Raw genomic sequence first — 19,252 nt, forward strand, 5'->3', positions numbered from 1 at the left:
TGTCTTATCAGGTAAATTACTGTACACAGTGTATTCATTAATTTTCATTTTCATGTAGTAAAGGCTCTATGCTTTCATAAAGGACGTACTTTTCCTTTGTTTAAGGGTATTTGGGCAGTTTATTCTCTGTTGTATTCTCCAGCAAACAATACATACAAGTACAGTACACTATTTTCTGAGGAAACACGCATACTTATCCCTTTTTAATCCCATTCCCGATAACCCGGCATTTTCACAAACTCGGCCACCCTTCGGTCCACATTAGGCCGAGTTTTCGAGGTTCTACTGTATTCATAAAGTCTAAATTTTGACAAGTGCAATTTTATCAATTGAAGAATTTTATTGGATTGATTGATGAAGGAACTCATATAGCTTGTCTGTCCAATTTATAGTAGTGTGTTACAACTTTCATTAGCAAAGGCACCAATGTTTTAATTTGTTGTTTTCTGTGTAGAGAAATATAAGAATTTTTTAAATTTTTTCTCAAGGCTTAGACTAGCCTTTATGATGTATTGCTAAAAATATATTTATTCACAAAAGATATCATCTTTTATGTTAGAAAACTCTAAACAAAACTTTACCTTATAGATTTAATTATCTATAATTGATTACATAAAAACTATCAAGCATCTTACATTTTTGTTCTGTAAAAGCTTAACAATCCACACTAATAAAATTATGCTGCAAAGCAGTTATATTTATTTACTGCATTGTAATTAATGTTCCAATTTATCTCCTTTTGGTAAAGATACTATGGCATGAATTAAATGATACCATTTATTTTTCACCATAATGAAAAATAATTTTATTCCTTCTGTTGAACAAATCATAAGTTTTGTTCCTCTTCTGCACATTAACTGAAATTCTATTTCAGTCAAGTGCAAAATGTTCAGAGCACAATAAAATAATTTCTAACAACATAATCTAGCAATGACCATTGATACAAATAACACTTCATATCTACCAGGTGCTATCTTGTAGAGCATAGAATTACCAACCCATAGTGAATAGTTAAAAGATTTTTCCATGAAAAATATGGATTTAATATTCCTATTAATCCTGCGTTAGTGCACTGAGTTTTTTTTCGGCATTAGTGCAGTGGGGTGTTTGTCCACCCCGACATTTTTTCGGGTCCATAAACCATGTAAGTAAAAATTCATAAAGATTTACTCATTTATTTGGTAAAGGCATGTGTCATTATACATATGATTATATTTAGGTATGATTACATATTATATTAGTACATAAATCCATGTAAATAAAAAACAACATTTATCAAAACTCATTACATCAGATCTTATTATTAAACCAATAGTAAAAATCTAAATTGTTTTTTAAACATTTTTATCACNCCTTTTTTGACAAATGACGTATAATCGGGAACGGTGTAACTTGAAACGACATAAGTCGAGGTATACCTGTATCTCAATTAATTAATTTTAATGCAGTACAGTATCAGCATACACCACAATAAACTGATGACTGGCATCAATAAACTGATTTTTTTTATCATATTCTTAATTCATATTAAATAAGATAAATTCAAACATATCTAAAACAGAAGAAAATGTGACTAATGCTATGTAGTTTTACAATAGATGAAACGCTGAAAAACTTATTCTTTTAACTGATGTTAGAATAGAAAGACTATAAAATTTTAATATGAAAGAGCATTGAAATAGATAAAAGAATAGACGAAATATTATGGAAGGAAGTCAATGAAAATTTGCATATTTTTTGATATTATTTTCACCAATCCTACTAGATGAATCAAAATTTGACAGTCATTCTAGTAAACTTTTTAAATTCTTCTTTATCTTGTTGAAGCTTTTCTTTAAAAACTCAAAAATTATTTAATCCATTGTCTTTTTCTTGAGTAACAGGCAAGCCCAAAACTTTTCTCTCTTGCATTTTCAGATAATAAAAATACCACCATCTGATTTAAAACATTACTGACTTACTCATTATTTCTTGTCTTTGTCTTATTTTACTGATGTAGGTAAATATTTAAAAATCAGATTTAGTCAATCTGGTCTATTGTCAAAAAGTACTTTAATCACTTTTATCTAACCAATTTGGCCTCAGTCTAAGATAAGACTATTTAGTGTAGATTAGTCCAGATAATTCTGTCTTTAATGACATCAAATGGCTTAATCTGACTAAAGATGTTTTAAACATTTTTGTCTAATCACTGTTATCTCACCCTTAAAAAAATATGATTTCATGCTTTTCCTCTATATGTAAAAGATTTAATGTTTTTCATATTCATATTTTGTTCATGTGTATTTTTATAACCAGAATATCACACTTATGTTTGGGATGTGTCTTAAATACATTTATCAAGAAAGGTACACAAATTCAAGAATCAATTGTACAATACATACTCAGCCATGAATAAACTGGAATAGGAGAAAAAAGATATACTAGGTACATATTTTGTATATTCAACAAATCATTTAGTTAGGAAGTATTTTTTAGTTCATTGAACCTTGTTGCATAAAATGCTTGTAGATGTTACAAGCTTTAAAGTTACAAATTACAAAACATGTTGAATAAAAAGTTTTGTAACAAGTTACAAGCTACTAATCACAAGTAATTTTAGTTGCATAAAGTTATTTATAATCAGTAACAAGCTTTAAATTAAAAAAAAATCCATTGCATAAAATCTGTTGTAACAAATTATATATAACACATATAGAAGAAAAATATGTTGTGTTACAAACATTTTATCATCAAATACACAAGACTTTCTTGAAAAAGCATTAGTTTGTCTAGTTACAAACACTGCAGTTGTTTTATAAAAATTTCTATCATTTTTTTGACTCAAAGTGATTATAAGTTTCATTTTTTACTGAATTCTCACATTTCAATTTATCTAATTTGGCAATATAATGATTTAGTGAGAACACTGATGAAGATAATAGCTTTGATGAATAATTATTTTAAAAAAGACAAAATGTGAAAGTAATTCTAAATATGGTTCATTAAAAGAATCAATTCTACTTAATTATAAAGAAATAATGTTATAAATAATACAAATCTGGAAACTTTTAACACAAGCATATTCATTGCTGATATCATTTTGTCCTAATCTCTTATTACAGTAGAACCTCGAAAACTCGGCTCTCGATAACCCGGCACTCCGGATAACTCGGCCACACCCTGGCAGGGCAAAAAAATCCTTAGTTAATTAATTTTCATTATAGACAGCTTTATAAAAGTATAAAAGCTCTCATAAAGTNAAATACAATCAAAAACGCAAAAAAACCACATCTAAAATAGTATAAATAGAAGCAAAGTTCTTTACAGTAAGCCTTAATCCTGTCCATCTCCCCCAGTGACGGGAATTTTGACACGTATATTATATAAAAACACGTGCATATTCGAATGCAGCGTTGTGTCAAAATTTCAAAGGAATTGGTAGGAACAAATGAACATTACATTTTTATTTATATAGATAAACAGAAAAGCATAATGCCTCACAGAAAAGCAAACTTAGGTCGTCGTACTCGTAGCGCCACCTGTTGGACATAAAAGCCTTAACCCTAGATAATATATTTTAATTTATATGAATGTTTAACGGAATAATATACAGCCTATGTCCACCCAGAAGTTCCATTCTAAATATTGGTGAAAGAATTTTTGAAATTGGATGAGTAGTTTCAGAGATTACCCGCTACATACAAACTTACAAACATTACCTCTTTATAATATTAGTATAGATGTATAAACTAATTTGTGCATTAGAAAGATTTTTATAAGAGAAGAAACTGTAGATATAAAATTAGCAGCAAAAAGTAACAATTAAACATAATAAGTAAAATACAAAAATTAACAAAATCAACAAGTATAAAATATGAAATAAAAAATGTAAAATGGTAACAAACAAAATTAACTTTGATAACAGAATTATTTGATAACAAATCTTCAGGTATTTGCAATTATGGCCACATCCTAATTAAAATTTAAAATTTAATTAGTAATTAAATTTTAAATTTTTAAATTGTCAGAAATGAAGGAAGTAAACAAATCTAATAGCGCACTGAAATATGCAGTTAGAGATAACATGAAGAAAAGCTGAATGAGGGGATACAACATGCCACACAATGTAACACACTAAAAAAAAAAAAAACATTGTGACCTATGACTGAAAGAATGCAAAGCAATACAAAGTGCCATCTAATACAAAATATGTCCTAGCACACAGATATTACATATTTACTTTCTTTCATATAAATAGCATTGAATATTAATATAAATGTTGAAAATTCAAATATTTAAATGAAATATTCTAAAAACAAATGTAAAATATCAACTAGAAAAGCTGAAACTTAAATAAAGTGTATGAGTATAAGTGAGTCCATGTTGAGTGCAAGTTAATGTATGCATATGTATGTATCCATGCACGCATGCATGCACACACAAAGTTTTACATATCTAATAAGCAAATAACAATTAACAATAAGATGGACTACAGATTCAGAAGTTAGTGGTGTCGAGACTGTCTCATATCTATTAGCCATTATGACACAAACCATCAATAACACTGCTATCCAAATTAGATTTTAATGAGCATGTGGGTAAAATACTACTACTGTTTTTTGATACACATCGCAGTTGAATTTAAATCAAATTAATTAATAATAACCAATTAATTAATTGACATTTGCATAATATAAATGATATCCAAGAATTCATGTTTAAAGGTACTTCGTAATAATTTCTGAGCATGCTCTATACATAAAATCATGAAGCTACTGAAAAGGATACAAACATTACTTGCGAAATCTATGAATAGTGCAACTTTTAAAACGTTGGGGGTGGCGAAACACCCCACTGCACTAACCCAGGGTTAAAATAACAAATTTTTTCTGTATTTTAATGATTTAATGAGCCATATTATCTACAAATGACCCAATAATGAGATGATTACCAGTTTATCATGATCAATTTGTTGCTATATAGTAGTTTTGTTTTTAACAAGCATTGTACCTACAAATTAGAGAAGTTGGTTTATACAGCAGAAAGATTACAACAATTACTTTTTCTATTTTGTAATTTGTAAATGCTTCTATTTATGCAACCACCATTGTTTTATGACTTGAAAGCTTGAATAAAAGATGTGACTTCTTAAATAAGCAATGGCTTTTATAGGACTTGTAGTTTCCAAGTCTTGTTTCTTGTAACTTGTAATTTTTAAGCAAAGCTTTGGGGCAGTATTCTAATCACTGTCTCTGGTCTCTTGTCTCTCGCAAGCCAGTCACTGATTGACTAATCCAAATGATTAGCCAATCAGCAACCGGCTTGTGAGAGATGAGAGACCAGAGACAGTAACCAGAATATGGTCCCTGGTGTTATTAGGTAGCACAAAGCTTAGTCATCTCTTAAAAAGCTGTTTATATAAGCTAATGCATTTTCATGTTTAGATAATATTATTTTCCTACTTATCTATCACTAGCAGACCCCGCCATGCATTGTTGTGGCTCAATATGTATCTATTATAAATGTATAACACTTCCCCCGTGGGGGAAAATTTTTCGAAAAATTTTTTCTTAGTGTACATTCTCTTGACGTACCCTATTAAAACGCAATCAAAAGCGNTTAAAATATTATACAGGGTGGCCACAAAGTCTGGGTACATAAGGATTGACACATACTTTTAAAACAAAATAATTTTATTTGATTCTAATATTAATAAATGACATTTTCAATATGATTTCCATCATTTTCAATATATAATTTGATGCGCCTTGCAAAATTCAGGTGAACTCGATTAAATAGGTCCATCGATTTCAGCACAATGACTGGTAATGGTGTCCACAAATTATGGCACATCAAATTATGTATTGAAAATGATGGAAATCATATTGAAAATGTTATTTATTAATATTAGAATCAAATACAGTAGAACCTCGATTATCCGGACTAATTAAGGATGAAGGTAGTCCGGATAAGGAAAAATCCGAATAATCGAAACAAATACTTTAATTTGTCTTTTACTGATAATATAACACGTTTTCTTTTCGATGACATATCGGTAATATTAAAAGTAAATACTGTATTTAAATCGTGATCAAATTTTCAAGAAACAAATGTTCGTATTGAATTTGGACTACTACTGACCAACGCTAACAGACTACCTATTGTTTAAAAGGCCCTCTGGTGGCACAAAAAGACGAATTTTATAAAATAAAAAGAAGTCGAAACTGCATTTTTATCAATAAAAATTTGACAAACTATTTATCGTTTTATGACGAGTAAAATTTTTTCGTCGCGTTCGCGGCTTTTAAGTAATGCATAAATCTTCGAGGCGCGAGGCCCTTCGGACTGCGAGGCATAGGCGGTGGCCCACGTCGTCCGTGCCTTACGCTGCCCTTGGTCATAGAAATGATGTAATTTGAACATAAATTATTTATAAATATGTATGTCAAGTTATATTTTTATTACTACGTAAAATATATTTAAGAATTTACGACCACTGTGCTGGGTGAGACGTTGTTGAAACAAAAAAAGTTATGCATTCCATCACGTACATAAACAGTGTCGTAATTCGCCAATTGCAAATCAGCAAATTCGTAAAATTTTTGTTTATTTTGAACAATCCGGATAATCGAAAATCTGGATAATGGAGGTCCGGATAATGGAGGTTCTACTGTAATATTTTTTTGTTTTAAAAGTAATGTGTTAATCCTTATGTACTCTGTATAATAGAGTCCCAGAAACTCAACTCCCAATAACTCGACATTCTGTAAAACTCATTGTGTTGTTCAAAAAAATACATGTAATTTTTTTACCTCTATAACTTAACACTAGGATCTTATAAGTTATCATTCTTCACTGCTGACACTCAATAACAACATCAAATATACATGTTAACAAAGAACATAACCCTTTTTCCAAGATACCACTGAAAAATGCAGAGGCAAATGTCACTAACTGAAAAGTAGCCATTAAATAGCCAGTTTTTTTTAAATTAAAATTTTCTTCTCAAATAGAAATAGTCATTATTGGTACAGAGTTAATACATATATGAATTTGCACATATAATACCTTTACAAAAATTCTGTTTTTAGACTAGCATCATTGCTATACCATAAAACTCATCATTTTTGGCAACTTGTTACCTTCTCAGTCCATATTAAGTCAAGTTTGTGGGACTGTATAAATATTTATATAATTCAAATTATATTTAAAATATAGAAATGTCATTAACTATATTCATCTATTCATGATATTCATACTTATCTATGTCATTTACTATACATCTAATGTGAAATTAGATGTATAGTCTAATATTAATATAGCAAAATTGTTTAAATTTACAAAGTAAACCTATTTTCAGGTGAAACATTTTTTGATCAAGTTCTAATTTCTAAAACAGTGCCAAGTTTTAAAATAACAATACTGAGATTATAAAACAAATTCTATTTCTTGCTGCATGTTATCTACAAAGTACTCATATATATAGTAGGACCCTGCAATACATTATGGTTACAATAATAGTTGAAGGCAAAATATGGACAGATTAGCATTAAAAGTACTCATGTAGCAAGGCAAAATAAAAGGATATTTTTTCATTTTTCATTCTGTAAATGTAGGAAATATAAGTAGGGTTTCTCATTTCCCAGTTCTTTGCTTGTCCTGGGATTTAGAGAAAAAAATTATCCATTTCCCAGGAAATCCTGGAATATACAGTCGACCCCCCTATAATTACGGTCCCTATAGTTACGATTCCTATAAAACTACGAAAAAATTGCTACCGGTATCCGTAAAAAATAGTAAAAGTTCCCTATAAACACCTCAAACGTCATCGGGAAGCCGAACTACTTTCCCGCCGTCCGTAGCGCCACGCTACNACATAATTAATACATAGGCTACGTCGTTTCGATATTCACCGGAAGTCGTAACTTATATCCGAGGCAGACGGAAGCGGATCTTCCAAGGTAAACTTCAACAGCGCATTAACCGCAAAAAACTGTTATTTTGATTTTATAATTATTGACAGGAGCGGTGTAATAATGTACGTAAAGCGTTAAAAATAAATGAGTATTTCGAGTAATGACTACAGCAATTGAGAAGTCGATGGATTATACTTACTTTGGAGCGGTAGACATTTTCGACAGCAATCGTCCGGTCTGCGAGAAAGTATCTGGCCCGGTAAGCATTTAGCGACTGGACAACGGACGTTTTCGCAAACGACGGTACCGTCCCGGCATCGACAATTTTCGCACTTGGACTTCTTCCACTGGCTCCAATCCTATTTACGTATAGAAAAAGATTCCGTCAATGGTGTCGCGCTTTCCAACTAATGAATATAAAATGCATTTCGGTAATATCGTCGCATCCGACACAAAGAAAAAATTTCTATTTTGTACCGAAAAAACGGCGACATTAGTCGTAGCCTCGAAGGGTATAGAATATTTACAAGAATTAGTATAAATTAGGGTTTCTCATTTCCCGTCTTTCGCTTGTCCCGGGATTCCAGGGACAGAATTAATTATTTTTAAGATACACAATAAAATGATATAATTATTTTTCATTTTTAAAGTAATTTAATGCGTTCCGCCATCTCCGAAATCATATTAACGCCGTGTAAGATACATATTAAAAATTACTTTCGAATTACGTAGAAATTTTCACAAATAAAAAAAAGTTATTAAAGTTTGTTGGAAACTGTTTACAAAAAAAAAAAAATTTTTTTTGAATTGAGTTAAAAATTAAAACAAAAAAAAAAAAACTTAGATCAAACTTCTAACTTAGAAGGTAATTTTTGTTTTTTTAATAAAACATAATACAAAATATTATTTTAAATTTTTATAATAAGATTTTACAAAGATGGTCAATACTCTGATCACTCAATCTAGTTCTATTTAGTAATGAAAAGTCCTGTTACTGAAAATGCCCTTTCTGATTCAATTGATGTGGTCTTTATCAGTTAAAATCGTCTTTAATGTATTTAAGAGAAGACAGATGTGATGATGTGAATAAGATTTTACAAAGATGGTCAATATTCTGATCACTCAATCTAGTTCTATTTAGTAATGAAAAGTCCTGTTACTGAAAATGCCCTTTCTGATTCAATTGATGTGGTCTTTATCGTCTTTATCAGTTAAAATCGTCTTTAATGTATTTAAGAGAAGACAGATGTGTTTTTTTTTCACCTGTAGCATGGAATATTTCTAGTTCGTTTTCAAGATGTGTTGCATTACTTCTTTTGCTGTCTAGTATACTTGATTTGTCTACCTGAGCTGCTTTAATGGCAACATCAAGCTTATGGCCCAATAATTTGGCAGTTCATTTGGATTTAATTATCAGGTTTATGAAGAAAAACTTCATACTTGTATACTTCATACTCATTTATATCCTTGCCCAATTTGCACAACCTGGCATAATGCAGTTATAGAAGCTACTGGACATGATTAAAAATTAAGACAGCATCGGCACAATTATTCATGATATTACAGGTTCTGACAAGTAAAAAATTTTCAAAGTCCTGCCATAAGGCTGTGTACACATTAGGCGTTTTGAAGCACGTGCTTTGGTAACACAGGTTTTAAAGAACCAAGAGTTCCGCATAGATACACACACTCAAACGCATGTTGATAGATTTTGGTTAGAATGCGCTTTTCGCAGGCATCAGCCATGCACTTTGAAATACATGTGCTGCCATGTTGTTGTACATTCGATCGCATGCTTTTGGGTAGAGTGGACGCACGTTGACCGAAATGGAGAACGTTCATTTCGATACTGATCTATTTATTGATGAAATCTAAAAGAGACCAGCCATTGTCAAATGATTTTATAGATATTCTAAAAGAATTAAAAAACTTGGGTTCATATTGTCTTAGTTTTGGATACAACGTCACAAACAATCCATGAGTCAGTCTATCTTGTAATATTGGGTGCACCCAAAATTCTCTTTGCCTCTGCCATCGTCTTTTATAGCAATGATGGAGGAGGAACACACAAACAATTAACGTCGAACGCCGAGCTAAACGCGCGGTGTGTACGCTGCTAACACACATTTAATGCAATGCCCAACACCTAATGTGGACTAGCCCTAAATAGGCTACATATTGATTATTGACCATCTGTGACATGCAAAAATTTTAAAAACTAATAGGCTTAAAATTAATAAATACAAAAGTATTCTGACAATTTATGAGTTAATTACATTTTCTATTTGCAAAATGTTCTCAATCTTAACACAAAATAAGTAAAAAGCAAACTTTTAAGAAATTTATGGGATTTTCTGGGATGAGAAGAATTTCCTAGGTTAAAAAACAGCCAGGATCCTGTTAGAGAAACCCTAAATATAACAAAGTTACAATTTACACTTTCCTTTGGGAGCACAGAATGCAATTTTAATTTTTAAATTAAACTTTACACTTCTTTCTAGTCTTAGTATTTTTTTAATATCAACATTGGCATAAGCTGAAACTAGACAGTAACTAGAGACACATAAAATACCTTATGTTCTTTTCCAGCAAATTACCCTTTAATCAAATTAATGTTTTCAGCTTTATTAATAAGCCTTAATATAGCCATATTATAGCCTGAATATTTAGGCAATCATTGGATTACAGTAGACCCCCCTATAACGCTTAGATACGTTCCACGCTAATCGAATTTTACGTTATAGGAACGATTAAATACATGATCCAATCGCAGCCCGATAGGTGGGAACTTTACGGACTNCAGTCTATCTTGTAATATTGGGTGCACCCAAAATTCTCTTTGCCTCTGCCATCGTCTTTTATAGCAATGATGGAGGAGGAACACACAAACAATTAACGTCGAACGCCGAGCTAAACGCGCGGTGTGTACGCTGCTAACACACATTTAATGCAATGCCCAACACCTAATGTGGACTAGCCCTAAATAGGCTACATATTGATTATTGACCATCTGTGACATGCAAAAATTTTAAAAACTAATAGGCTTAAAATTAATAAATACAAAAGTATTCTGACAATTTATGAGTTAATTACATTTTCTATTTGCAAAATGTTCTCAATCTTAACACAAAATAAGTAAAAAGCAAACTTTTAAGAAATTTATGGGATTTTCTGGGATGAGAAGAATTTCCTAGGTTAAAAAACAGCCAGGATCCTGTTAGAGAAACCCTAAATATAACAAAGTTACAATTTACACTTTCCTTTGGGAGCACAGAATGCAATTTTAATTTTTAAATTAAACTTTACACTTCTTTCTAGTCTTAGTATTTTTTTAATATCAACATTGGCATAAGCTGAAACTAGACAGTAACTAGAGACACACAAAATACCTTATGTACTTTTCCAGCAAATTACTCTTTAATCAAACTAACATTTTTGGCTTTATTAATAAGCCTTCATCAGGTTTTTTGAAACAAGATTCAATTTGAAACAATATTTAAAATTCTGTTAATTTTAAAATGTAAATATCGTTATTATCATTCTAAAATAACATAAATGTAAAATCGTTCTAAACTTAATGGGATTTTAAATATCATTCCAAATTGAATCTTGTTTCAAAAACCCTGATGAAGGCTTATTAATAAAGCCAAAAACGTTAGTTTAATTAAAGAGTAATTTGCTGGAAAAGGACATATGGTATTTTGTGTCTCTAGTTATTTTTTAATAACCTAAATGATTTAGCATGTAACACTTTATAGGTGATTTTATAACTGTATCCATTAGAAATAATAATAATTACCATTTCTAATAATTCTTCATATTTTTCAGAGGAATAAACTATCTTTAAAAATGCTATGTTGTCTTTAATCGATTCATAAAACTGGAGGCAGTCCATATTCAAGTTCACTTTGATTTGTAGAACATTTTCAACATCTTCATTTAGAAGTTTGTTCTGATCACAAGGCCAAACCTAGTTCATCAAAGAAAAAACTGGAGCTGTTGATCCTAGCAAGCTAAAAAGGAACTCCATCAGCTTCTCAAAGTTCGGACATTCACTTTCACTTGTTTTCAGCATGTTGAAAACATCAAACCACAATTTAACTACAGTAGAGCATCGATTATCCGACTCAATTGGAGACTCAGGTTGGTCGGATAACTGAAAAAATTGGATAAACGAAAAGAATGAAAAAAATGCATTATTAGTATAGTATATTAGTATATCCCATGTAATTAGTATATCGCTATTAACCAACTTCGCGTTGAATTTTCATCGATGTTAAGCCTAACAAATTTTTTTAAAAATAATAATCGCTGCTATTGTATCGTTAAAAATTATTTTAAAATTATTTTATATCTCACAAAACAAACAACCACTCATAATTAGAAAATTAAGCCTCGTTTAAATACTGGTCTCCCTTTCATGATCAAGCTGTAGTTGCCAGCTAAAACACGCAAAAATTTAACAAAAATAATATTAAAGTAGCCAAGACATAGCCAAATATTGTAGTGCCACATCACTAGCGGACATTTGAAAGTTGCCGACTAGAACGGTTGGTTAACCGATGTGACGGTTAATTGGAGGTTGGATAATCGATGCTCTACTGTATTAACTATGTGATCAATTAGTATGGACATTTTGTTTATTTTTTCAAATACAGTTTGGACAGCAACAGAACCTTTAAAGTACTGATTGTCTGTACTAAATATGGATGTATAGTAATATTTTGGACTCATCATATGCAGTTTCAGGTTTATGCTATTGACAATCTGAAAGAAGAAGAAAAAAAAAATATTGTACTTTAAATACAAGTTCTTAACTGGATGCCAATTTTCAGGATGTGTTAACTTTTGCAGCATCTCAACTCATTCTGGAAAATATATTTTCTTTCAACTGGATAAAAATAGTCAATAAGAAAAATACACCTTTACAAATCCAGCAAATAACTTTACTAATAAAAACGTTTTTGAACAGTTTTATTAGTAAAGTTATTTGCTGGATTTGTAAAGGTGTATTTTTCTTATTGATCATTCTGGGAAAGCATTGCTATCAATCACTTCTTTGTTTTGTACTAAACACTGGGATCTGCATCAATCTTTGTCCAATGCCATATCCAATGTCACATATAATGCCACATAAAGAGAAATTCCCCCAGTTAAAGATAATTTAACTCAGTGTTTCTCAACGGGGGCAATATCGCCCCCATGTGGGCGGTTTTCCATGTTGAGGGGGTGATTTGTAACAATTTATATTTTGGGTGGCGAAAAACAATTTTCTGGGCGATATAGTAAAACATTATATTGAGAATAATTAGATATTTTATTTGTTATATTGTACAATAATTAAGCAAATAACATTATACTAGTTAATAGTCTATTCAATGTAGTACGAATTTGGCATTAGCCTTGGCCCTCGGCATCGAAATTTTGAAGTGAAGGGGGCGATACTATGTTGAAGGAGGCGACGATTCATTACAGGTTGAGAAACACTGCTTTAACTCTTGTGGAGAAAACAGTGGATATTGAGAAATTGGCAGGTTTTGCAGATATATTATGAACTAAATAAAAAACTCTGAAACATTAAAATTTTTTACTATAAATATACTATACAGGTATAATCATTACCCTTGACCTGGATTTTATGGAGAAGGTCTAATGGCCACACTGTTGTCCAGAGTTTTTGCTTGTAACATGTCATGTCCTAGTGACATCAGTGATTCTCTTTACTTCATTTATGCAAATTACATGCAAAAATGGGAGAGAGAATATAAAAACTTTTTAGTTCTTTTTATGATTTACATTACTATATTATTTACTGTTAATATAGTGTTTATTTATCTCATTTACACAAAAAAATGTGTTCTCGGTATGTTAGTGTAGGAAACATTTAAAAATTAATTGGATTTGCTATTTTATGCAAATTTCTGCTTATGCTCTTGGTCTTGGAACATATTGGTCATGTACAGCAAAGGTCCTACTGTATATATAAAATCAACTGTCAATGTAGTTACTCAAAACTGTTTTAATATACAAATAAATATACAATAGTAAAATTTTGAGATATAAATAATACATTAAAAAATGGCTTGCTCTAAAACTCCAATTTTTCATTCTTTGTAAATAATTTCAGAAACAATTTCCGTCATCAAAACAGTATATAAAACCATAAATCAGATCATAAACAAACAATTCAATGACATTAAAATAATATTTAAATATTTATAAATAAATTTATAAAATTAGAAAATAAATAAAAATCTCCAATTGAACAGAGAAACATATTTCAAAAGATAATAAATTTAAATCATATATCAATTAAATTTTTTTTTCCACAGAAGAAAAGAAAAACTTAACTATTAAAGGAGATAACAGAAGAAATTCAGATCTAGCAATAAAAATGATTAAAAATCATACTTATAAAAAGGAATTAATCAAAAGGCTATCATTGTGCAGACATGACAATGTGGGAACAAAGTCAAAGTGTTTGTGAAGTTGTTCTGTCCAGAGAAAAATAATTTTAAAATATTAGATTTTCACAAAAATAGATGGAAATAAGTTTTCTATTAATAATGTATTCAGTAAGATATTCAAAAAGTAATACATAAAGATTATAAACTGATTTAAAATTTAAAAAAAATCTAAATTTTAAATAAATTTATTTCTCAAATTTTGAAAATAATTTCAAAAGTCTTTATTCCTTTCACAAGTGAATTTTGTCAAGTTAAGAAAGAAGAGATGAATAGCATTTATGAAAATATTTAGAGATTTTATTCAATATGAATGTGATTCAAAATTCTAATGACCATAAAATTGAACTAACTGGCAAGTCATATTCTGATCAAACCAAATATTTAACAAGTTCTAGCTAGTAAAAATAAAAATACAAATTAATATTCATAAGTTAAAAATTATTAAATTGCAATATAAAAACTGTTGCTCAAAAACACTATATAAATAAATAAACATATCAATATAACAGAAATGTTAATATTTTCTGGAATGTTTTTAGTCTAATTCCTAGATCATCATGAGTAATTAAAAAAAATCAAAAGAACAAATTTAACCTACATTCAAATTCAAACATATAAAAGTAATTTGAGAACCAAAAATAGTTTTACATAAATATTAAATAAGTACAGTTTTACATAAACTTAATATAAATGACTTAAATATATATATATATACCCTGTGTGTTCATAAATTATGAATTACAGTAAATTTTCATGCAGAAAAAAGTGTGCCTGCATTTCTCACATTTAAACATACTCCCTAGTTTTTTGCTTGAATATCTCTACCCATTCTACTATAAGTGTTTACAATGGATAGGTGATCAATTTTATGAGTTTAGCCTCATTATACAAAATTTTAGCATCTTCCTGGTTGGCAAAGCATGCTAAGGCTGTGTTGTTAAGCCTATTGCATGCATTATACGTGTGTTTGTATTTTTTTCCAAATTCCTGTTAGTCTAACCCAACCTTCCTGGTTATAACAAATTCTCAAACTTTTTGATCGCGTGACTCAATACATTTGTTTGTAATGGTTCTGCAACCTGAATGTTTATAATATAAAATTTTTTTAAAAACCTATGGTAAATCAGAGTCACTGTACATTATGTAATGAAATAAAATTATGCTTTATTGATAACTTCTAAGTGTGAAATGTAACATTGAGTACATTTCTATTAAGAGTGGTTCAGGCCAATTTTGATTTGTAAAAAATAACTTACTTCAATTTCAGTTTTTATTATTGATATTTAACTATTAAAAAATGTAAGACTGATGATTGTAAATAAAACAAACTGTTTCAAAATAATTCAGGAGTCCATTTTCTTTTAAAAAAAATCACAAGTTTTTTTATAAATTTAATGAACTCTCTTTAAACATATACCTTTCAATTTGTTAGAAGATTTTGTCAATTTCTTTTTGTATCTTGTATATATACGAAAAACAAAAATTTCTTAAAAATTATTTATTGATCCACTTGTGCCAAAAGTCACCAGTTATTTATTTTTTTATAATTTATTGTTATGTATGACAATAAACCTAAAAGTTTAAATAAACAAAAAAATATTTTCAAAGCCAGTGCAACTTAAAAGGCTTTATGACTACAACCTTATATAAAATATCTATTTTGATGTTATTCAAAATAGAAAAGAGGAATCAATTTCATATACACATATTCTATAATCTTAATTTTATTACTAAATGTCAATTATTATAAGAAAAAAGTTGTTAAAAATTTTCAGTACTTAACAGATGCATCTGCTGTTCCTAGTCCTTAGAGAATTTTTCATAAACACAAGTATTAATAGTATTTCTGCAGAAGATAGTATCATTTTGCAATCCATTAAAATTTTAACATGACCCAATATTGGATCATAATCCATAGTTTGAGAAATAACTGGTCTAACATATCTCAATCCTGTTGTTTCTAATTTTGCAAATATCTTATATACTCTAGTTTCATGAACATACTATAGCATCTCAGATATAGTAGAATGATGCTTATCAATATTATCCATTCAAATCAGTCTGGAACAAAGAATACATTTAATAAGAACTTTATAAAGTTAACCTTCTCAATGACAATGTACACAGCATTTAATGAATTTGTTATAACAAAGAAATCAAGAATTGTCTATAAATGATACCTCACATTATACAGTCTCCTAAGAAAAAATAAAGACCAGATAAAAAACAATAAAATACCAGAGAAACACAGAACTGGAGTATTAGGATACCTGATAAATCAGAAATGACAGGACTGAGAATGACTTAAGTTACACCAGCAGGAATTTGGAAAAACATACAAACACAAGTACCATGCATGCAATAGGCTTAATAACACAGCCTTAGCATACTTTGCCAACCAGGAAGATGCTAAAATTTTGTATAATGAGGCTAAACTCATAAAATTGATCACCTATTCATCATAAGCACTTATAGTAGAATGGGTAGAGATATTCAAGCAAAAAACTAGGGAGAATGTTTAAATGTGAGAAATGCATGAAAATTTACTCTAATTCATAATTTATGAACATATGTATATATTTAAGTCATTTATATTAAGTTTATGTAAAACTGTACTTACTTAATATTTATGTAAAACCATTTTTGGTTCTCAAATTACTTTTATATGTTTGAATTTGAACATAGGTTAAATTGTTTTTTTTAAATTCATTGTTCTGTCAATTAAAACTCTTGTGATGACTTATGAATTAAAATGAAAACATTTGAGAAAAAAAAACATTGGTTTACATTGGTACTTAACTTTTAATCTGTAAATACTTTTTACTTAATATTATAAAATATTTTATGTCACTTAATTGTTCATTAACAATGCAATTTATTCTTTCCCATACAATATATTGTTTACTGTTTGATTATGGAAATTGTTTCTAAAGTATTTATAAAATAAAAAGTTTGACTTGTAATATGAAGCTATTTTTTTAATAGATACTTTATTTCATTTGACAAACAATTGAAAATTTTATAATTTTACTATTATATTATTAAATATAATGTTTAAATATCATTATTATAAACATTGTAGAGAAATAAAATTTACCATAATGTATTTTTGTATAAATTATAATTTACATTAAATTACATTTGAATTTGTAAACTTTTTTAATGTTAAAGTCCTGTAATTACTCATATAACTCCAGCAAGGATTAGATAAATACAAATGAAAAAATTTTATTTTTAAATTGTAATTAAGTAGTATTTTTATTTTAAAAATTTCTGCAACATCACATTAAAAAAGATACATTCGTGACGATTAAGGAGTCGGCCTACCGCCACAGACCCAGAATGGAAACCTGGCAAGCGACTCTAAGAATTTTTCACAGACAGTCCATCCCGTCCCACACCAACCTGCCAAACCCGTGAAGGGTACAATTACAAAAGGTCCCCGGTGCTCACGGGATGGAAAGAATCAAAAATAAAAGAAGAAACAATTTCAAAATAATTATTATGTCAGTCAGATTAGAAGAAGAAACCATCAGATTAAAACCTCAAATAGCAGAATAGAAGAAAATAGTTATATTAAAAAAGTAAAAAATGACTAGTAAATAAATATTCAACAATTCAATTTTTATCATTTTTCAAATTTGATTAAAAAAAAAAATCCTATCTCGAATTGGATAATAGTACAGGTATAATTATTTCGATCTTAGCTGCGAGATAGTCAAAACAGCATTACCTAATATCCATCAATAATTTGCAATCTTTCATATTTAGAAAAAAATCTCTATACGCTCTACATCCGAAATAAAACATTTCTTTTAATTAAGAATCAATCATAAAAATGTTGATAGTTTACGAAAGAAATTTCACATGGCATTTGTTGAAAATGATAAAAGATATTGATCAGTTGATTGTTTAATAATTTTATACATATTTTATCAATTTTTTTCTTGTACAAATGTTGTTTATATATATATATGTGTACTGGTTTAGTATTATATATTTACAATTAGATGATGATGTATACATGATCTCAATTTGTTAACACATATGAGATTTATCTTGTTAAAGATAAACTTCATTCATAAACCCATTTAACTATATAATCTCAAAGACTTAAAATGAGGAGAAAACAAGCTAAGACTAATATACTCACAGCTCTAAGTTGTTTCCTAAAAACATAACAAAGAAAACTCCATATTTTCGACGCCAGTAACAAAAATGCTCGTAGACCCATTTGCAGCTGCTTCAACATTTGGACTGTAGTGTTGTGTTTATTAGCAATACAATTTCAAAATTCATTCACTCATTTCGATCAAACAGACTTCAAAAAACATCAACCGCCATCGAGATCAACTGCGCATGCGATCGATATAGGAAGAAGTTTCGCGGGAGAAAAGTTTTCTTTTATTTTTATTACTTGAATTTTTTTTCTTTTTTTGTTTTATATATATATTATATATATACTTTATAGATCAGATACAAAAATAAATAAATAAAAAAATATATATATAGATACGAATGACGAGATAATCATTAATTTAATATCGATTGTTTCGATTAACCGCTATCAGTTATGATGAGTGAGTTATACAAATATCGAAGTTCGTGCGGTTAGTTTTTACCAATCAAAAATTAAAAACTAAAAAAAAAAATTACATACGTTTCTATATATACGTGAATTTATTATTATTAATTAAGAAATCATTTTATTTACCGGCGATTTATTCATTAGTATTAAAATTGCGATAAGTTTATATGTAATTATTTTATTTATTATTAATAATTAATAAATAATGTATACGTTTATTTAGATATTAATATATATAAATATGTATGTATTTTTTTAAATTTAATTAAAATTTCTATTTGACAAATAAAATGCTTAAA

At 28.9% G+C, this 19,252-nt stretch overlaps 1 protein-coding gene across 2 annotated transcripts in view; it reads right to left on the reverse strand.

Moving 5' to 3' along the window:
• LOC111622191 (CTD nuclear envelope phosphatase 1A-like) overlaps positions 1-18,755 on the reverse strand; it is a 79,430-nt gene extending 60,675 nt beyond the window's left edge. Inside the window, exon 1 of one of the 2 annotated variants that reach the window (XM_023364544.1) lies at positions 18,519-18,755. In XM_023364544.1, the coding sequence (XP_023220312.1) occupies positions 18,519-18,617 (99 nt within the window). In that variant the 5' untranslated portion in view covers positions 18,618-18,755. Of the gene's footprint in view, positions 1-11,697; positions 12,051-18,518 lie in introns of those variants that run through there. The other variant, XM_023364551.1, reaches the window with a different exon arrangement.
• Positions 18,756-19,252: the final 497 nt, after the last annotated feature.

Source organism: Centruroides sculpturatus, unplaced genomic scaffold, assembly GCF_000671375.1.
Source record: "Centruroides sculpturatus isolate CEXI.00-Female unplaced genomic scaffold, Cexi_2.0 scaffold14, whole genome shotgun sequence".
In the NCBI taxonomy this organism is placed as follows: domain Eukaryota; kingdom Metazoa; phylum Arthropoda; class Arachnida; order Scorpiones; family Buthidae; genus Centruroides; species Centruroides sculpturatus.